Below are 22877 nucleotides of genomic sequence, written 5' to 3'. Positions count from 1 at the left end.
GATTTAGGCAAATTACTTTAAAAATGGAATTGTCTCTTTCCTGCTGAATTCAACTTTATTTTCTGTGCATTTGTATTCATTTATATGTGCATACAGATAATTTTCCTAGCAGTATCCTCTTTCCAGTATCCTCTTACTGAAAAGGTATTAAGAATCTTCACAAAGAGAGGAGTGCATGACAAAACTACCTGGTAACAAGAGAAAATAGCGCTGGTTTCATATTGCTTATTTGCATTTAACTGTTTTACAGTTACCATTTCAAAATATAAATAGGAGAGATGAATAGCAAATTTCTTCATTTTTGTTGTTTGAAGACTTGATAAAAAGATGAGAGATGCTACTAAGCCCAGTGAACACTAAGCTGGGATAATAATAAAACTGTCTTTTTAAATAACATGCTTGTGCCTGTCAGTAGCTGGTTTATTTGAGTTTTTCACTGCTTTGTTTATATTAGTGCCCCCTTCCCTCCTGGGTGCCTCTAGAGTAAAACAAACAGGTATATAACACCATCTTAATCCTGTGCTTTAAAAATATAGACCAAACTCTAAGGTTCTTTAAATTTTCAATCATATTTATTTATTGCAGAAAAATAATATACAAAGATATTTACAAAACAATCATAAAAATATGAATGCATTTAGACGCCAGATCTATTTGCATTTTACCATGGGTCATCAATAAATAAATAGAATGTTGTTTTTTGTATTTTAAGGGTTTTTTTTGTTTTCCCTCAGAGGAAGAATGAAAGAAGGAATTAACCGACTATGATTTTGCAAGCCAGGTCGATTCCACTATTTTTATTTCTAAAGGTGTTCTTAAAATTCCTCTGATTGTTACCATTTTAAAATAGAGATAGTCCATAATGATGCCTTTCTTTTCAGTGGCTGATTGGCACGACCTCTTGAGAATGCATGCATGAAAAAATAAAAATAATAAAAATAAAAACATTCTTCGTCAAAAAAAAAAAAAACCACAAACAACTGTTCAGACTTCTATCAGAATGTAGAGGTGTGAGGGTGGTGTCGCTGCCCGTCTGGGAATCACTGTCCACGGGCCTGTCTCGCTTTCTCTTTTAAAAAGTGCGCCCCACGCCCTGTTTCTTTGAATTAGGGTATTGCTCTTCTAATTTCCAAGAAAAATCTTTGGCATATATTTTTACTTTTAGTTATCCAGCTCCAGAGTCTCTAGACTGTCCGTTTCTCCTTCTCTGGAAACAATGACATCTGCAAAAACCCGGGGAGGGGGAAGGGAAAGTTGGTTATTGTTTCCGTCTCTTTGGCTAATTTCTAAGACTTGTGAGCACTGCTCTTATCACCACCACCGAGAAATTACGCTGCACAACCTGGAAGGATTTCAGCCCAAGGGCAAGAGGAAGTGGGTGGGCGGAAAGAAGTAGGAGGTGGAATTTGGAAACATTTGTTTTAAGGAGAAGAACAAAAATGTAAAGCCGAAAGAAAGGCAGGCGCTGGCAAAGCCGCCCTTCCTCGTGACCCTGGTCTTTCTCTCCTGTCTGTCAGGCACGCTCATGCACACACACACACCCTCCCACAAGGCGCTTCCCCCTGGAGACCTCGCTCCCTAGCGGGGACGACCTGCCTTCCAGGACACTGTGAGGACGACGTAGCAGTGCTGAGTTAGGTGGGGAGTTTGAGAGAAGAGTGTAGAGGGAGAGAAAATCGAGGTGGACAGGGAGCCGCGGCCAGGCCGTCCGTCCGTCTGCCACTTGTTCGGCGAAAGGGCGCAGAGGCGCCGGTCCTTACCTAGGTCTCCGGCCCTGCCGAGGGGGTGGGGAGCTCCGCCTGCTAGTGGGACGCAGACATGGACCAGGCCCCCTCCATCCTCCAGACAGAGAAGGCATAGCTGAGCCGCTCATGAGCCACATAGCTGCAGCTTGCCATCTTGGAGTCCAGCTCGTCGCTCTGGAGGACCTGGTAGAGGAAGTCGATGTACCTGGCCGCCAACTTGAGGGTCTGTATCTTGCTCAGCTTGTCCGAGGGCAGCGTGGGGATGATCTTCCGCAGAGCGGCGAACGCCTCGTTCAGCGACTGCGTGCGCTGGCGCTCCCGCACGTTGGCCATGACCCGCTGTGTCTGCAGCTCCTCGTACGACTGCGGGCTCCCGCCGCCGCTGCTGCTGCCGCCGCCGCCCGCGCCGCCGCCGCTGCTGCAGCCCGCAGACTTCTTGCCGCGCTTGCCCTGGGCCGGGCTGCCAGGCTCCTCGCCGCCTCCGACGCCCCCACCCGCGGCCCCTCCGGGCCCGGAGCCGCCGCCCGCGCTGCGCCGGCTGCTGCGCCGCTTGCGCCCCCCGCGCTTGCCGCTCTGCGGCTGCTGCCGGTCTGGCTCTTCTTCGCTGTTGCTCAGGCTGTCGTCGGCCGGCGAGACTGGCGAACTGGACATGTCCTGCATCATCTCTCGAGCGGCAACGCGCGGCCTCGCGGGTCCGGGACAGAGCGGCGGCCCGGGGAAGAGGAGGAGAGCGGGGCGCCTCAGCCCTCCAGCTTCCCCCGCGCGCGGCGCCGGCCCGGGCGGTGCGGCCCGGCGAGGACGGAGCAGGAGGAGGGACGGGTAGGACCTCCGCGGGGAGGGCGCGCGGGGGAGGCGGGGAGGGAGGCGGGAGGGGGAGGGGACGGTGTGGATGGCCCCGAGGTCCAAAAAGAAGGCGCCCAACGGCCGCACACACGCCCCGCTAGGCCTCCTGGAAACAGCACCGGTGCTGGAGAGCCCGCGAGGTGTCTGGGAGTTGAGCGAAAATTGCAGGCTTGGAGGCTCTTATACCTTCGTGTAAGCGGAAGGTTTGGGGGCAGCAGTGTCATTGGCCTGACGTGGGGAGGTGGGACGTTTCGAAGTTTTATAAGAAAGTTTCCGCTTCCCAGCCCCCTCCCTCGTCCCCACCTCCCTTTCTCGGGGTCTAACAATTCGTCCTCCCAAACCATTCAAAAACGACCTGGCCAGGGCGCCGGCCCCTCCGCCCGCCTCCTGCTGCCCTCCCCCTTCCCGCCCGCTGCCTTCCTTCGGAGGGCGCGGGGCTGTTTCCTTCCGCGCAGCGGCCCACGGGCAGCGCCCCCGCACACGAGCGTGGCCCGGTAAGCGGCCGGAGAAGACCATCCCGCCCGCAGTGGCAGCACCACCCGGAGTGCTTGTGACAGCGGCAGTGGCAACAGCTTCTACACAGTGGGTGATGTCTCATCCGGCCCCAGATTTCTCTAGGTCCGCGGGGCCGGTTTGGGATTGCTGGGGCTGGGGAATGGTAAGAAAACCATCAACTCAATGATCAGGTAGAAGAATCCCTTGGAATTCCGAGAGTCAAACCGCGGTGGTGCGGCACTGTGGTCCTGGGCGTTTCTGAAGACGTGGCCGCAGCACGGGGACTGCGGATCTGCGCCCTGGCCTGTTCTTTCACCCCTCCCTAGAAGCATCTAGGCCCTCCTTTTCCATCTACAGAGACTCAATCCAAGGCTCCCCTACTCCTAAAGGACTGTGCCTCCCAAGGTGCTAGAATGAGGCAGAAGTTTCTTCTGCTGAAGGAAACCCTGTCCTTGGGGGAAGAGAGCAAAGCTGGAGGGGCGAGGGCAGCGCGACGCCTCTGCTGCGGCCCTGATAGCTGGCAGTGCCAATTAAAGGTGGAGGACTCCGTGGCCACTTCATCCCCACCCAACCCTCAAATTAGGCCCCGCGTTTTCACCTTGAAAGATCAGCTCCTTAGAGAGTGAGGTGGGAATTTGATAGCGCCTGAAAACACGCATCTGCCGGATCTGAGAGCCTCCAACCCCCCTTCTCTAGGAGGTCGAGTGGGCAATTACGCTTCGTGGACTTTCAGAGCAGTCCAATTTCTTGGATACGCTTGCATTTTAAGCATTTATATCTAGTAAGTTAAAACGAAGAGCTCCTCAAAGAATGCCAATTTAGATTCTGGCATACTGGAAGCAACAAAGTGGGTGAGCAGGAAGGAAAGCGTGCTTGGAAGAGAAGCCCTTTTAGGAATAAGTTGGGGTAAAATAACCGATTCATGATCATCCCTTCCATTGCTATTCAAATCCCAAACCGAAATTAGTAGAGAATGTTAAGGGCAGAGTTTGGGGCGCCGAGTTATGTGCCCTACGTTGGGGTCCCCAGAACAGAAGTCCGCCTACTTCAGGCTCCTCAGTACAGACCCGCCAGCAGCGAGAACCGTTAATTCAGAGAAAGGCCACTCTCTGGGCTGGACCGAAGGTCTTGAAGGTCTCAGCCACAGATGTCCTGAGGAGGAGGTGGCAGCCCAGGAGACGCGCGCGGAGGCCACGTGGCTGTTCCTCGCTCAGGCTCCCAGCTTTGGTCCCAGCAGCCATAGGTATGGAGCGCCCTGGGCTGGCAGAAGGGCTCAGCGTTTGGGGGAAGTTAGGGCGAGCGTTTTCTCTCCTTGGAGGGGTAAACAGGGCCGTGCTTCCATGCGACTGGCGACCTGTAGAGTTTATCCTTCACCATGTTTACAGAAATACTCAAAACAGCGAACAACACAGCGTGCCAACTGGCCTGCTTCATCAGCGGCTTCCCTATTTGAAATGATAGCCTGTCTGAAAATCCGGTTCTACTTCACCTTCACTTAATTTCGGTAGCACTCAGGCAGTTCCTCTCAAAACAGTCGCCCCTGCAACCCTTCGTTTGGATCTTCTTTCTACAGGTTTTTATTTTCTGGATGCGGTTAGGGAATAGGGCAGAAATTCCGCCCCACTCTCTACCAAGTGTTCTCTTTGTAACTTTGAACTGCACAGTGTTGTACATTTCTTAGAATATGGCAGCAGAAATCTCAAAAATTTTTCACTTTAGTATTTCCTTTTTAAAGATAAGTATGACAGCTTACTTTTGTTTTGTTCTGTGTTTTTTTTTTTTTTCCTCCTTAGCTAAGTTCTCAAAAATAAATAAAGAGATGGAATGACTGGACTCCTTCCTTTGTGGCCACGGGTGAGCAAGGCAGGAAAGTGTGGGCAAAGTGTAAAGGAAACCTTACCTGACCAAGGGGAATTGGGGAAGGGGAGGAGGAAAGCTGGAGGAGAAACCAAGTCCACAACAGCGAAGCAGCCAAGGGTCATTAGCCAGCCGAACTTGCAAAGTCATCAATCTCCAAGACTAGTTCTTCCTTAAACAAGTGAGCCCAGCGCTTCTCCTGGCACTAAGCTTACAGAGGGTGAAGAGCTCTTTCCTATTGGGTACAGGAATCCCAGGTCTGGGGACTCTGGGATGCCAAAATGCTTAGAAGAGAGTTTAAAATGAATGGTCTAACCAGAACCGTCCTGGACATGGAATCTTTCAGCCTGGGTCACAATGGATGACTTTAGTTTGGAGATGAAATTTCTCTGAACCTTCCTGAAAGTGGAGGATGAGACCAATTTCTGAGTTCTTTGCTTAAGTGGGGCTTTTATGTCACTTTTTGAGCAAAAAGTTAGTGGCTTGCCAGGGGAATTACCTCTCAAAAATGTCTGGAGACAGTCCTTGCTTTGCAAACTGCAACCTGCGGGACCATCCACTCTGCTCTAAGGCTTTATCTAACAATTTTCTTTTCTGCACTTGCTAGGGCATGAGTGGCTCCCTTTATAAGTACTCACAAGTCAGATATAATTCTGGATACCTCACATATGCAACAATGATACTAACTTCCACAACGTTCAGTTGAAGATATGAAAGCTTACTTAATTCTAAATTTTCAATTTTGCTGACCTATAAACAGTTCTAGAAATTTTCTCTTGGAGCTGAATTTAGCGTAACTGGAAGGATGACAGTGGAGGACAACTTTCTTTGGGAATGCCAATTAATTGGGATTTGATAATTTACTTCTAAAATATAGTCCCCCCTCCAATTTTTAATTGAAAACAAAAACAAATTCTTTTGTGCTCTGATAATTCAAAACGAGCTTTGTTTTCAAACTGCAAACTTGGCATGTTTGCAGTCCTTTTAAAGGAATGTATGCTGTGTTAGAAATTGAAACAAAAATTACTGTTATAAGAAATCTCAAACTGGGCATATGCAATGAATATGCAAGTACCCTTACAGTTTAGATATGCACTGGCATTCTGATAGCAATCTAAGGACTTTTAGATAAGGAAAAGAGACGCACATTATAGAATTCTTAACAAGCTGATAAATTTTTAAAATTTGGGCTTGCATGAAAGGTGAGTACTTTTCTGTTCTTCTTTCTCCTTAATCTTTAGCTGGCCTGCCACCTGTTTGTCTCACTTTGAGTCTGTGAAGTAATTTCTCTGAATCATGTAATTGGTGCATGGAGCATTCACACAGAAGGGGGCGCAGATTTGAAAGGCTGCAGTTGAGTGGACCTCATATGAGGTTGTGTAATGTGACTTGTTTTGAATATTCCAGAGGGACTGCCCAGTTTGGCATTTAAATGAGAGAATTTTATTAAAATGGAATATAAGGTTTGTGCCAGCATTAATGACTTTGATAACTCAGTGAAAGCTCTTAAGAACTCATTATCTTCCTTTTAATGATGATTTAATTCTACATTTCTTTCCTGAATGTCTTCAAGAATAGAAAACTAAAGTTTTATAGTATTTAAACATTTTAATCCAGAAATAAAATGAAAAAGTAAAAAAAAAAAAAAACAAATTGAGGTGCCAAGAGCACCTCAAATGAGCAAATGAAATTTTCAAATGAATTTTAATCTTTACACTATCTGATATTCTGCACTCAAAATAAGGATCAAATGAGGAGACATAGATCAGGGAATAGCAGGATCAGAGCGTGAAAAAGTATGGAGTCTTGAAGAGTTCTTTTCCCTTATTTTATTTTTTTAAGCTTGTTGGGTATGCAGGCTAGAAGGCTGGTGTCTCATCTCAGCTACCAGTAAACCTTCTTGAAAAATACTGTTATTTCAAAGAGTTGCTGGAATAACTGATGAAAGAAAGCATAGTTATTCATAGGAGCTTTTTTAAATTATCTGATGATCAGTAATTTAAATATATATCGAATGATTTACACTTTATGTTTTTCCAGTTAAATTTTCCTTTCTCGTTATTCATAACTTTCACCTTTCTTCACAGGATTTCATTTCTTTCACAAATGGCTTTACCTGAGATTTTAGTCTTATTAGCATTGTTTGGTTTGGTTTGCTCAGCGGAAAACATGTTGTTTTTGCCAGTCACCACAAGAGGACACAATTTCCCAGAGAACTTTGTTTAGAAAGCGATTATGGGAGGGGAAAGCTAACACAATAGCAAAAATACCACAAAATTAGTGAATGTCATTTGGAAATGTTTATTTGATTTATGTTACTTTTATTTTAAAAACATAAACATGAATTGACATTTAAGCTTTTGGAGATTGTGAATCTTTTGTTTTCTCGTTATTGTATTACATAAAGAAAGAAAATGTACTTAAGTGCCACTGTAGTAGTTAAGGGAAAATGTTTACATTAGCAGAATTTGGTATAAAACCCTGGGTGACTTGGAATTTTACTTAATGTTCAAGGCATATTTGTCAATCTAAAACTTTTTTTAAAAAAAAAATCACTTTCAAAATGACCTTGAAAGTTTGAATTATTAGTTTAGGCATTTGGGATGCCTTTGCATGAAAAATTACGTGGAAATTATGTTTTATTGATTGTTTATTGTATTTAAATGCAAATTATAAGTTAGTAACTGAAACTATTTTGCAAAGATATGGAAAAAATAGGATTTTTTAAGGTATTGACTTTCAACACTTCCTCAGAATTACTATACACAATTTTTGACTTATGATACTCTTCTTTTTTTTCTACTAAATACTCTCAAAAGATTTCAAAGCGCTTGATTACTTTGTAAATTAAAATGAATTATGGCTTGATACTGGGAGAATTTCATTGTTCTGTTGGATTGCTTTGATAGCCAGACCGGGGAATACTGCTTTAGTTAGAAATAAATGCTTTAGAATTTATTCTAAAATAAATAGCATAAATTCTGCTGCAGAGTATGTGGAGGTGAAATAAAATGCAAATTTGAGCGAATAAGTAAATAAATAAATGCTTCTTCACACCTGTGTCTTCATGAAAATGCCTCCCTAATCACAATCTCTGAGACCTTGTTGGAGGTACTGAACAATGAACAAAAGATCCTGAAAGAAAAAAGGATGAGATTGAGAGAAAATAAGAAAGATAAAAATGCATTTAGTGGGAAATAAAAAACACTAACATTGTTTGCATCTGTTGGAAGTAGCCGCCTGTCTATTGGTAAAGATACTTAGTTTTTAAAAATCCCTATTGTTACTCAAGTCATAATGGGAAGTAAAGACAGGTTGAGGGTCATGAAAGTTTAAATTGAGGTTGATGTCCATCCAGTGGTATGCTCTATCTTGAATTAGACCAAAGATGGCAATATATTGTCACTCCTGGATCTCAGGGTGGATCTCATCTATCTGATGTCAGTACTTAATGTCACTACTCTAGGACACATTATTTACTATAAGAGAACTTCAGATCTGTCCTGTGTAGTTGCTTAGACACGTAGCTCGTTATTTTCTGCTTGATCTGGCGGTCAAACTATGTGGTTTTTCCTGGTGGTTAGCCAGGATCAGTGTCTTTGCCCTCCTCACCTCAGATACCTTAGGGAAAAACAGAACTGCAGGTGATGAGCCTTGTTCTCACTCTACTTAAAGCCTTGAAACATTGTATGTGAGATTCTGGTTCTGCCTGATGGTGCCTTTTGTAGATCCGAACTCTGGCTTCAGTGGATGCTAATTCACTGCTATGCATTTATTAATTTTTTTAAACTCAACAAAAATGTGTCTATGCCTCCTAAGTGCTATAAGTAAGATTTAGTCCCTCACATCAAGAACATATATGGAAGTACATTAGGAAATAAAACAGGAAAGTAATTTCATAACCTAGAGAATTAAATGTTACAATATGTGTTTGCAGAGATTGTCAGGGAAGGATGCTGAACCTGGACTGAAGTGATGAAGATGCTTTTGCACATTGAAAAGTTACGTTAATGTGATGGTGGTGTCCAAATACATTTCCAGGAAGGCTGCCTTAGGTGGAAAGGCACAGAAAGGCACACAGATTAAATTAAAATACACATGATACGTCAGATGGTTGATTGAGTCAATCTGAGACCTACAGCAGGAAAGGGAACTCAGTGGCATCATTTAATACCCTAGGATCGGTTGCAAGTAGGCAGGAAGGATCACGCTACCCTGATCCTGTGGTATACAAGGTTAATACATCCTGGGTTTTTTCTCTTTCTCTATCAGTCTTCCCTGCTGATGTGTGCTTAAGAGGTCCGCAGTTAAGCATAAGCAAGAATGGAGTGCGAATGAAGCTAATATATACATGCTGTATTGAAAACCACAGGGTGGATACTGTTGTCCAAAGCTGGAGCTTGACAAGCAGCCCGTTGAGCAGCTGTGAGTTTTATCTTCATGTGTTGGTCAGGGGACAAGTAGGAGATACTGGATGTCACCAAGAAGAGCCTATTTAAGACTTCATGACTCTGAGTGCCTCATGAATAGGGGGTTCCCTATTGCTTTTCTTATTTTCTTTTTTTTTTTTTTGGCTGGGGCTGGGTTTGAACCCGCCACCTCCAGCATATGGGACCGGCGCCCTACCCGCTGAGCCACAGGCACCGCCCCTTTTCTTATTTTCTTTAACAGAAGATACTTTAGCTCCAGTCTTGAAGGATGAGTAGGAGTGAACCAGGTAAGTAGAAAGGGTACAGAGAGGAGACAGTTTCAGGCTCTGGGTGCGTGAAGGATTTTTTAAGAGACATAAAAATAGTTTGGTATGGTTGGAGCTGGAATGAATGGAAGAACAGCCAAAAGTAATGCAATGTATACGTACTAGTTTCCTGCGCTGCGAGATGAAGTAGTTGGATAGGTAATTCAGAAAGTTTGGAAAGCATTTAAACGAGAATGGATTTTGGACATTTTCTATCTGAAGATCCATTTTTATAGATTAAAAACCTTTTCTTTCTTTCTTCTTCTAACACTACAGTTCAGCCATATTGGGAACCTCAGGGCATTTTCCTAACTAATTAAGAGCATCTTTTCTTTAGTTTCAGAAACTACTTGTGGCCAACTGTGGGTCTAAACTTTTGTGCCAAAGATGAGTAAAATAGGCCATAAAAGGGTTTTAATGGGGGCCAAAGGGGTCCCTCCAAAAATCACCTCGTATTGCCCATGTTTATTACTGGTAGGTAACTCATTACTTGGGGGCTGGCATTATCCTCTCCAGGGTCCTCTTTTAATGACAAAGTCCCCAAGGTGAGGTAACACATTGAGTCCCTAATACTTTTGAATGAATTTGATTATATGATGTTTTTCTTAAGACACAATAGTCTCGGGGCAGCTGAGAATGCTGGAACATATTGGAGAGGGGAGAAGGAAAGGCAGAAAACATTGTGAAGAAGTGAAAGATTGCAGTACTAGATCTTTGCTATTTTTCCAATTGTAGGTCTTGGTTTGGCACCTTCGGCTTGTACAAGTCTTCCATGCTTATCTTTTAGTGTGGCTGAAACTGGCCAGCTCTGTCTTTGGGATCTAGTTCTAGATAGCTAAGAGTATGGTGAAATGTTGAGAGAACAGAACCCCTGGCTTTGTATCCTTGTGTCAATTCCTATCAGTTGAAAAGGCTTAGAACCTTGACATGTGTCTGTGGAATAAGGGGCGTTTCTCTATTTCACTGTTAGATATGAGCCAGGAGCAAGAATAATCCATAGTCTCTTTTTATGACTGTACTGGGCCTGTGCAGATGTAGTTGTGTTCAGCAGTAGGAATATTCCCAGGGAATATGAAATATATAATGAAAACTAAAAAAGCAAAAATATCCATAAGCAGCCATATGGCAATTTAACTTTACTGAAAACACATTATATTTAATTTATTTTATTTTTTTACTAGACCATCTCAAAAATGGACTATGGTCTATTACAATTATTAGGAAAAATAGACTCCTAGATTTATATGACATTTGCTCACTATTTCCAATACAAAAGTTGGGCCCCCAGCTGTACTACAGAGTTTCAATGAAATATTTTATAATACTTTATTAGAAAATTTAAGTCAATTTAAATGGGAGAGAGAGAATTTCATGGCAAAATTTGGTATGACAGAATGACTATCTGACTTGATTTTACATATGAACACATCAGAAATAGAAGCTGCAATCATATGTGCTCTAGCTTTTATCATTTTCATGTGATGTTAACCAGTATAGGAGAGGCTTGTACTATTGGAATATCATACAATGAAACAACAAAAATAGAATAAAGAGGAATATAGGTAATCTCTTTAGATTAAAATAGATGATCATTCTAATTTACAATTAAATTTTTAAAACATCACAATTGGAGGACTAGAGAAACTGCATATCAAAAGTACTTGAATAAAATCACCAGCTACTGGAGCAAGAAGAGGTCTTAGAAATCCAGAGCAACACTTTCTTTTTGGGCAAGGTAGAGGTGCTGTAGAGTGGTGCTGTAGAGCCCGGATTCAAATACAGCTCAACTTTTTACCACCTGTGCAGCCTCATATAAATTACCTACCCCCTCTCCCATGCTTTCTGCAAAAGAGAGAGAATAATGTACATTATTATGTTGTTGCAAATAATAAATTCATAAGTGTTAACACCTTGCAGTGGGTGTTTGGTAGTTGGTTTGTATTTGATCTACTACCTTCAGTGAGAACCAGGTTATACAAAACCCTGTAGACTGAAGGGAGGCATTCGTACTCAATTCTAAACGAAGAAGGAAGATTTTTAAGGGTAAACGAGTAAATTAATTGATGTGTCAGTTCTGTTTGAAGAACAAATGTTTCTATATCCATGTATCATCTCCAAGAGTGCAGGTTGAGGACACCAATGGGAAGAGATTCAGTTAACTTACTAACCCCTGCCTGCCGAGAAGTGGGAACAGGAGGCAGGAGACATCTGATGGCTTCTGTATTGGTTAACACTGTAATGTGGGATTTTCCCAGACATCTTGAAGTTATTGCCACTCTCAACCTATTTTTCCAATCCATTCCAATCAGCACATTTCAGTAAATTATTTATCTAATTTTTTCACCTAAAAGCCTAGGAGTTATTATCCATTACTGCGCTTTTCCCAGTCCACACTCTCTTTCACCCAGGGGAATGTGAGAAGAGTGCAGTCTCCCAGCCAGACTGACAGATTGGTTATTCACCAAGAGTAGAAAGTTAGTTCAGATGTAGGACAGTCCATAAAACTCTATTTCTTTCTTTTTTTTTTTTTTTTTTGAGACAGTTTTAGTATGTCACTCTCAGGTAGAGTGCCATGGCGGCACAGCTCACAGCAACCTCAAACTCTTGGGCTTTAGTGAGTCTCTTGCCTCAGCCACCCGAGTAGCTGGGACTACAGGCGCCCACCCCAACCCCCAGCTATTTTTTTGTTACAATTGTCCTTGTTTAACTGGCCTAGGCCGGGTTGGAACCCGCCAGCCTGGGTGTATGTGGCTGGCACCATAACCACTGTGCTATGGGTGCTGAGCCAGGCTTTTTTTCTTTTTTGAGACTGTTGCCCTGAGTAGAGTGCCATGGCATCCTTGTTCACTGCATCCTCAAACTCCTAGGCTTAAGGAATCCTCTTGCCTCAGCCTCCCAAGTAGATAGGACTACAAGCATGTACCACCACACCCGGCTGGTTTTTCTTTTTTTGGTAGAGATGGGTCTCGCTCTTGCTCAGGCTGGTCTTAAACTCTTGAGCTCAAGCAATCCACTTGCCTTGGCCTCCTGGAGTGCTAGGATTACAGGCAATGGAATTGCCAGCATTCGTAGCAGTAAGACTCTTCAGCACAGTTTGGTATTCGGTGGCTCATACTGGAGTCTGCTTCATTTGCATTAGTGTTTTCTTTCCAAGCAGCATGATCATCATAAGAACCCAGACTTTGCTCATATTCCTGATGGGCTTTATAATGTGCAAAAAGTTACTCCATAAATTCTTGTTTATTGATTATTTCTCTCTTTAGAGAAGTACAGAATGTGCAGGCACTTCCATATGTCAAACATTCCTCAAGTCAGTGCTACCCTAAACCTGCACTTCAGTCAGTATACACAAACAGCAATGAAACTAAATATTATTTATTACTCAAAATTAGATATTAAAAACACTTACTTTAAAGATACTAATCTAGAGAATTTCTTCCTGGATTCTGAAATTACACAGACATATCTGGTCTTGCTTGTCTAAATGCCATAACAAATAATTGGGACATTATCTTATTTTGTATGCAGCGCGAGGACGTGACACAGAACAAACATTGGTGAGAAGAAAAAAGAACTACAACAAGTCATGAGTGATCTGCAAATTCTTTGTTCCGTGTTCTTTGCACAGAAGAAACTAAAGTAGTTGACCTTAATCTGGGACAGGAGGAGAGTCTTTTGGGTGTGTAGCTCCAAAAAATAAGAGCTTAGTATAGTAAAAAAGTGTGGAAACAAGATTGGGAGAAGGGCTCTTTCAGAGGCTGGGGCGATTATAATAGGAAGGACAGTTTGTTCTTTGAGGAAATATCAGTTCTGTCATTTTTTTTTATTCTTCAGGGTGGTGTAACCATAAGGAGTGGTCCCTTCTTGTCATGGCCTGCAGCTATCACTTCATCAGAACTCACGGGTTTACTCTTAACCATATAATCCTTGTGCAGCAGGAATGGTGCTGACCTAGTGATGGCCCAATGTTTATGAGGAACTGGACTTTTCTTTGGGGGAACAGAGAAACTAACCCATTACAGTAAAATCAGTGAGAAATGAAAATCACCTGAACTTGGTTGGTAGCAGTGGAGCAGGAGTTGGAAAGAAGCGGTCAGATTTCAGATATATTTTGAAGGTAGAGCCAACAAGAATTTACTAAAGATAAGACATGAGGCATGAGAGAGGAATCGGGGATTATTCTAAGTCTTTTAATGTGAGCAAAGAAAGGGGAAGTTGGTAACCTTTGAGATGGAGAAGGCTGTGAATGGAACACATTTCATGGGAGATAGAGGGTTCAGTTTTAGACATACAAAATTTGAGTTGTCAGCTGGAAATCCAGGTGGAATTGTTGATTAGGGACTTGGATATGTTAATCTAAAGTTTGGAGAGCAGTATTGGCTGGAGATAAAATTTGGAAGTCATCAATGTAGTTAGCTTTTGAAGTTATATAACTGAAAGAGATCACCAAGGGACTGAGGACATGTGAAGAAGAGATGAAGACTGAAACTTAAAAAGATGATGATCACTGCTATGGAGAAAAAAGTAAACCAGGAAGAGGCATAAACATTTATGGAGAAAATAGAATTTTTAGTAGAGTCATATTTGTGAAATTAGACATCATCTATTTTCCTGAGAAAAAAACGGACAAATTGAGAAGGAGCAATAATCAATAAAGGACACAATAGTGAAAATTCTCCAGAAAAACCCAAAACAAAACAGAGTTCATAAAATGGAATAGCACTTTGTATTTTGTCGAAGTTAATGAAAACATATTCATACCCATAAAGATCCTCCAAAAAATGGTGATTATTAAAAATTGAGAGACCTTCCTATAAGCATCCAGAAAGAGAAAATAAATTATAAAGGTATAAAAACCAGGCTTTTTAGGTTTTGTCAACAAGAACAAATGGCAAAAGGATGCCGCGGTCCAGTCAGTGTACGTACCCAGCTGAGCTTGCTTGTTACTACATGACATGACAAGTGTAGGAAGACTGTGGAAAGACCATTTTGTCCCCCTAGCAATGAAGATGTCAAGTATATTTTTAGTTTATTGAAAATGTCATTCCAAGAACTGTGGTGAGCAATGATGCAAGTAAACACAGAAATTGAAGTCGAACCAATTGTTATAAAAATGGCAACTAGATTAAGTGCAAAAGTAAACAAAACATTCTTAAACAAGAAGAATGTCTTATAAAATATTCATGTATTTAGAAATACACACTTTACTCCAGAAAAATAGCTTAGAAAGATGACATTAATGGAGGAAAGTCAGCAAAAGACACATATTAAAAACAAGTTAAGATAAATTAATCAAAAACAGTATAAAGACTAACTTAGGTTAGTTAACAGCAGAATGTATATCCAATGTCCTGTGTATTTTGTAGTAGCGGGGACTACAGATGTTTATGCTTAGCACCATGAAGTCTAGTGGATAATGTGAATGCATATTACAAGCAATTGTTAAGATTCATATGGCTTATAAGGAAATAAACACACACACACACACACACAATCCAGAAGAAAAAAGCCAACTATTCTTGGTACTGTGACCTAAAAAAGAAGTTTTTCACTGAAGTTCATGGAAAAAGAAACATCAAATATTATATATATTACAGTATCCCTGACAAAATCTGTATATTAAATACAGTTTCGTAGAGCTGTTTTATTCAAAGAATAATGTCAATATAGGTTTATAATATGATGGTGGCAAAATGATTTACTCAAAGTAATTTCACAAAAAGCTAACTTTTTTTCCCTGATTGTGAGGTTTAATTTTGTTACAGCCTTTGTTTTTAGAATAATACATACCCTTCTGACTATCTTCAGTAAATATTGTTTTTCTAGATGACACATTCAACATTATTGGGAAGTGATTTGAGATTGTGCCGTCCTAAATTTGATAATAAAATGCAGTCATCTAGGTCACCAGTGAAATGATATTCTCCAGAGAGAACCACTGAGCCAAACAAAACCTTAAAAGGAAGACATATGGTTAACTGGAATGCTTTCCACTGCGAGCAGGAGGTGAGGATATAAAATTAGCCATTAAATCATGATCATCTATGTTCGAACTATGAGCTCAAATCTGTATTACCAAAGAGAAAGTCCCAACACACATGAACTAAAAGTATGTGAAATTTCTTGTAATTTTAAAATTTGAATTTTTTTTTTTTTTTTTTTTTTGGATACAGAGTCTCACTATGTTGCCCTCAATAGAGTGCTGTAGTGTCACAGCTCACGGCAACCTCAAACTCTTGGGCTTAAGTGATTCTCTTGCCATAGCCTTCCAAGTAGCTGGGACTACAGATGCACGCCACAATGCCCAGCTATTTTTTGGTTGTAGTTGTCGTTGTTGTTTGGCAGGGCCCGGCTAGATTCAAACCTGCCAGCTCCAGTGAATGTGGCTGGCACCTTAGCTGCTGAGCTATAAGTGCCGAGCCTAAAATTTGAATTTTGATAAGATATATTTTACTATATGTCTGAAAAATTGTTTTGCTTTTAAAGGTACACTGTTCATGCTGTCATAGAATAAATATAACTTTGGGTTGTGTTTCATAATATATAGCTGCTTTCTATTCGATCACGTGTCATGTTCTTTTTTATTTTATATAGCTAGACTGTTTTCTCACTCTGAAACATCAGAGTAATACTGTTACCAGACTTCAAGTAGAGGTATTTTTAGGTTCTTGGTAATGGTAAGAGAAAAGAATTTCAGGACACACCACCTAAGCTAAGCAAGCAGCTTATATTCAAAGCAAAAGCAAAAGTACACTCTCTCAAGAGTGAAAGTGCACCTGCCCCCAAAGGAAAAGGTTTTTGGCTTTGTGAAGTCTTGCTAATTTGAAGGGAGGTATCTAAACTAAGGGGTTGGCTTTTACTAAGAATTTGGATAATAATTCCTAGAATAGGTTTTCCTCCCATTTTCATACTTCATAAAGCTGTTTTAGAACCATTATGGTTATTTCAGAGGAAGAGAAATTATAAAACCATAATGCAAATGGAGTGGTTTATTTAGCCAAAGTATATGTAAGGTGACCTAAATAGCTGACAAGCTGGTTGAAGCCAGTTCTCATCTAGGTTATCAAACACTTAGTTAGACTTCAACTCCTGTGCCCACTCTGCAAGCCCCTGAATCTAGTCTCAGCCTCGTCCCTTAGTCTCCTACTCTAATAGTACCTGTGAGATAAAGCTGTAATATGAGGATCAGGTGTGTATTACAAGCTGGGGTAGGAAAAAGGCATTGTGTGCAGCACCTTCTCCCTCATGTCAGTCTAACACATGCACAACAATCTCATATTCTGTGTCAGACACTACCCCAAGTCACTTGGGATGAAGAGGTCTTTTAGATAGTGTATGGCACTATAATGAAGAGATCAAAAAATATAGTGACCTAAGGCAGTTGTTTATTTTATTTTACATTATTTTTTGGTAGAGATAGGGTCTCACTGTTGCCCAGGCTGATCTCAAACTTCTGGCTTCAAGTGATACTCCTGCTGCTGCCTCCCAAAGTGCTAGAATTAGAGGTGTGAGCCACTGCACGTGGCCCGTTTATTTCAATGTTTGGATAGATGTTACAGGCTTGGTGCCATGGCTCAGCCACGTTGGATTTAACTCATTGCTCTGCCATTCTCAAACTTCAGAATGGAAAACGATATTTGCATGTTAAGGGATGATAACTAGAATCTACAGAGAACTGAAATTAATCAACAACAACAAAAAAAGAGCAAACAATCCCATCTATCACTGGGCAAGAGACATGAACAGAAACTTCTCTGAAGAAGACAGATGAATGGCCAAAAAAACATGAGAAAATGCTCATCATCCTGAGCATTTTCATCATCAGCAGAGAAATGCAAATCAAAACAACCCTGAGATATCACCTAACCCCAGTGAGAATAGCCTGCAGTGCAAAGTCCCATAGCTGCAGATGCTGGCGTGAATGTGGAGAGAGGGGAACACTTTTATACTGTTGGTGGGAATGCAAACTAATACAGCCTCTTTGGAAGGAAGTATGGAGGATCCTCAAAGAACTCAAAATAGACCTTCCATTTGATCCCACAATTCCATTACTAGGCATCTATCCAGAAGAAAAAAATTCATTTCATCAAAAGTCCATTTGCACCAAATTGTTAACTATAGCTTAATTTACAGTTGCTAAGAAGTGCCTATCAACCCAGGAATAGATTAATGCACTGTGGTATATGTATTCCATGGAATACTATTCAGATTTTACATCTTTTGTATTAACCTAGATGGAGTTGAAACACAGTCTTCTTAGTAAATTATCACGAGAATGGAAAAACAAGTATTCAGTACTAATATGAAGTCAGAAGATGAACTAATAAATGCCCACACAAGAGAAAACCTCAATTCAACTCAAGTTGGGAGAGTAGAAAGGGGGATTGGTGTGTTCCCACCTAATGGGCACAATGTAAGGGTATATGGCACATCTCCTGGATTCCTGGGTGTGGAACACAACTATAACAAGGACTTTACCTAACAAATGCAAACCTTGTAACCTAATCATTTGTACCCTTACATTAATCTAAAAAAAAAAAAATTGTGGCTTCAGTCTCATGGCCCAAGATGACAACTCCAGGTCTCAGCTTCAGTCTCATGGCCCAAGATGACCACTCCAGGTCTCATGTCAACTTTGTGTTTTAGCCAGTGGGAAGAGAGAAAAGCAAGAGGAAAACACGCTTCTCTTTTAAGGGCACTATGTAGAAATTGCATGAGGGACTTCTGCTCGTATGCCATTACTAGATCTTTAACAAATAGCCACAGCTAAGTGTAAGGAGGCTGCAAATTATACTCACTAGCTGGAAGATGATGAGTATAATCCATTCTTCCCTTCTTTCAAAGGAAGAAGGATTAACGGATCACTAGTGGGCTCTTTCTGCAGTAGTGAACCAAGCACGCCTGATGAACTTGGCTGTAGGTTACAATTTACTCTTAGTTGTAGGCATAGTCTCTGTGCTAATTAAGTGGTCATTTTACTCAGCCTGCCAATGCTGCTCTTCCCAGAAGCCTCAATTTTGGGGAACTTAAGTTTAAAATAGTATAGAGCTTACAGTATGTTAACTATATTTCCTTGATTCCATCCTAGTAGCTTGTGTTACTTGTTACCCTCCATACCCCATTCAGTATCTGCTCAAGTAGGATACGTATAGGCCCTTCATGCTACTATGAGCTCCATTTAGGCAGAGATTCTTAATGAAACTAGAAAATTGCAGAGCCAAGTCCATAGTAAGCATCCAATAAATATTTGATGGATTTTTATTAAATTGGTAATGAAAGCTAGCACAAGAATTGGATGCTGAACAGAGTAAGAAAACTCATTCTGATCCAGCCCAATTTAAATGTAAACTGAGCCTACATTATTGCTACTTTTCACCCTCTCCTCACTATGGCATATACGTGCTTGTTTATTTTAGGGCTAAACATGAACATTTGACTTGGAGAAGTGGAGTCAGGAAATTGTTCACCTTCTTGATCATTTTGTCAACCCCTGTTTCCCAAAGGAGACATTTATGTAGCTCAATAACTTCACGAAGCTGAAATGAAATATATCATGTTTTCCTTCTCTATAATTTCTGTAGGAAACATATAATTTGCATGCATTTCTTTTATAGAAGGAAAGAAGTTTCTTGTAAAGAAACTTTTAATTTTATATGCTGGCATAGGAAATGCAGTCAAGGAATCCAACTGACAGTGTCAGCATGAAAGGAAAAAAGACCATGTTGGAAGTGAGGGAAGAGTGCGCGCGTGAGAGCACTGGTGGAGAGGAGGAAGCACAAGAGAGTTAGAATGATTTAAAAAACATTGTGTTCTGCATACTGTGTATCTTGTGCCATGAATGATAAATGGCTAACTAGTAGAACTGTAATGCCCAACAACACACTGAAAGCCAATTGCTAAGGGCATAGGAGCTTTTAAAAGCAACTATAGCTAAATTGTAGCAAATGAGTCAGAATATTAGACTTATGAAAGACTAAAGTACTCTTAAAGAACATTTGCACCATCAGAGATGTAATAATGGCATATGTTATACTTTAGGCTGATAAATAAAATGTTATAAATCATGTGTTCTTGACTTGGAAATTGTCCCAATGCTTTGAATTTTATTTCAGGAAAACCTCTATTTCTGAATTAAACGCCACACATTTGAGCATCATATTTACTTTTGTCACTTGATTCACACATAGTAATGAATTTACTGTGAGCCTCCAGGAAGTTTCCAGCCATCCTTAGAATAATAACTACTGCTAATCAGAGTAGCGTCCTTTCCTCTTAAAGGATGTTTTACTGGGGATTGTCCACTTTGTCCTCTCATCCAGGACTCTTAGCATCTCTGACCTTGGGCCTGCTCCTGTCATCGACTTGGGCTCTTGGCTATGAAGTATAACCCAGCAGATCATTTCTTATACTAGCATGGAAGTGGACGTGAACCAGAAGTTGTATTCCTTCTTTGTTGAGGTAATGAAACGAACATCTTTTCAAACAAATTTTTTTTGTTTTAATGTTAAAATTTTACATTTAGAGATTCATCTCCATTAAATTTTAACCTTATTAAAGAACAGAAAAATGAAATATCACCAAAGAGAAAAAGCCTCAAAATAACTGTGCCTTGTAGCACAATGGTATCAATGTCCAGTTCGACTGTAGTGGGACAAGCTTGGACCAAAACACAGTAAGGATTTATCTAATAGTCACATTTCTCTCTCTGCTGTTCCAAGAATCATAAATATAATAAATATCATAAAGTGGATACTTTCACGGACAATATACATTGTGATTAATTATGAAGCAGAGACTCTCATGACATGCCTCATCTGAAGGAAATACCAAGAGTTATATGGTCTTGCAGTAATAGTTTTTATTATAGCATCACATAGTAGGATGCTATATACGTAAAACACACCTGCAAACACACATACATGTTTTTATAAAACATTTAAGAAAATAGCCTAATTCAGATTCCAGGAACTATTTCTTTCTCAGTTCATGCGTGAAGCAGTACTAATATATAAAATGAGAGTAGTAAACGTCCTACACATTGCATGAAACAGAAATCTCAGTAGCAGCAAATGGACTATTTGAAAGGTGATGTCAATTGAAACCACAGGAACTAACAGCAACTTTGTAAAGAAGTCGTTCTGTGTAAGCTTGTAAGTAGGCTGTATGCACCTGGCCACACAAACAATGCTGGGCCACATCTACGACAATTATATGCAGTCCGACACCTGATTGACATGGGCATGGAGTTACATTCTAGCAACATTTGTCCAAGCTATCTCTAGAGAAGGAGACAAGTGAGTGAAAAATCCGGTTCCACCACTCCCTAAACTTGAACAAGCTATTTCAAGTAATGTGAACTGGTTTCCAAATCTGTAATGTGGATATTTTAATATTCTTCTTAATAAATCTTTAATGAAGATTGACCGTCATGGTTTATGTAACTAGCTAGAACATAATAGATGTTCAGTACATTAATTGCCATTCCCACTGGAGGTGAAGTGCCTCACGCTGCATGGGCTACATTATGGGGCAGAATGATCTGCAGGAGATAAGGAACTATAAAAGTGAGGCAAAAACAAACAAAAACAGCCAAACAAAACAAAATTGGATTTGTAGCCTGTTATTTTCGAATTTGCCTTTTGTGTACCTTTTAACCAGTAGTAAAAAATAACACAGTTGCGGACAGCAGTAAGTAAACACTTGTTTGTGATCTTTTCTTTGTAACATTCATCAAAATTTTCATAATATCAATGACTGATTGATATTTGACAACTAAATGCAAAAGAAGAAGAATTGTAAATTTTCCATGCCATGCATAAATCAATCGACGGGTTTTGTTTTGTTCAGATTAGGCTTCTTGGGGCTGATATGACCATATTCTAAGTATTAATTCAGCATAAGTGGCTCACACTTAAACTGTTTTCGGTTTCTATGGAGATATTTGCTCTGGTTTACTGGTATATAACTGTTTCCTCACCTTTTCATTTCCTGAAATAGCACCAAGTACAGTATCTAAATTTTGACTAATATAAATCAAAGTGCATGCTTTCCTTTCAGTAAAGTCCTCTATTTCAACACGTGTGCAGGATTTTCCTTTTTAATGCATTAGACATCTGTTATTGCTAATGGGGATAAAATGTCACATGTTAAAAACAATAAAAGTTATTAAAAGCAGTTCAGGTTTTAAGTATTTTGAAATTATGTTAGAAAAGTAGATTTTTTTTTTTTTTGGTCTTTGGCTGAGTTTCAGTCCACAATTATGCAAAATATGTAAAAGCGAGTACATATATGAACATATGAATATGTGAATCTTTAGGGGGTCATGCCTATCAGGTTCTAATATATATATTTTTAAAAAGTGTTACACGATCTCAATTATGTACTTTAATACCCACTTGCTTGCTCATGTGCACGTGCGCACACACACACACACACACACACACACACACACAAATTCCCTTGGGACTAAGTAGCAAGCAAAGGTATAGTACTAATTCTTTAAATGTCTGGAATTTCATTAGAAATGTTAAGTGTATTCCTGACTAGTCAATAAAATGCCTTAGTTTAGTATAGATTACTATTAGTTATTTTTAGTGTGTATGCAAATTATGGGTGAACTCAATTGTGTTTTAGAAGAAACCACTTAGTATTTTAACCAAATTTCTCCAGTTCTGTGTCAGTGGAATTAAAGTGCCTATGTAAATGCTTTTCCTTTAAAATTTTAAAGTCCATGTACTTAGTGGTAAATTTAATTTTTGCCTTTCTAATTAATTTCAACTTCTCTTTTTTGGAAAAGACGATCAAATACATGTTTTGCTGAAGAGAGATTTATAAATGAAAAACATTCTTTTCCCTAAACCAAATGATTTATTTTATGTAAAACAACACAGAGTCTGGGAAGCTAATCTAGGTACTGGAAGTCAGGATACTGGATAAGCTTAAATGGGGAGAGAGGGGCAGTGATTGGAAGGGAATTGCTAGTGTGCTGCGGAAGTTTTATTCTCTGTTAGCCAAAGAACAAGTTACTGAGTATCACTTTTAAGCATCTTAATTTGCTCAGTTTAAATGTTTTAGAGTTAAGAAGGCAAGAGTTTTTACCTAGGTAAGGGCATCTTACTCTTCAATTAAGAGTGAAGCTTACAAATTATATTGTTGGGCTGCCTTTTTGAATTTAAAATAATTTTATTATTTTTCAGACTACA

General features: G+C 40.3%; 1 protein-coding gene across 1 annotated transcript; it reads right to left on the bottom strand.

Moving 5' to 3' along the window:
- Positions 1 to 550: 550 nt before the first annotated feature.
- Positions 551 to 2776, bottom strand: TWIST1 (twist family bHLH transcription factor 1). The gene is made up of 2 exons (XM_053553948.1): positions 1761 to 2776; positions 551 to 1223 (listed from the first exon to the last, which is right to left on the bottom strand). Exon 1 carries the CDS (start codon positions 2406 to 2408, stop codon positions 1803 to 1805), a length of 606 nt encoding a protein of 201 aa, XP_053409923.1. The 5' UTR covers positions 2409 to 2776; the 3' UTR covers positions 551 to 1223; positions 1761 to 1802.
- Positions 2777 to 22877: the final 20101 nt, after the last annotated feature.

Source organism: Nycticebus coucang, chromosome 11, assembly GCF_027406575.1.
Source record: "Nycticebus coucang isolate mNycCou1 chromosome 11, mNycCou1.pri, whole genome shotgun sequence".
Taxonomy (NCBI): Eukaryota; Metazoa; Chordata; class Mammalia; order Primates; family Lorisidae; genus Nycticebus; species Nycticebus coucang.
This window is presented reverse-complemented; position numbering and strand designations above follow the sequence as displayed.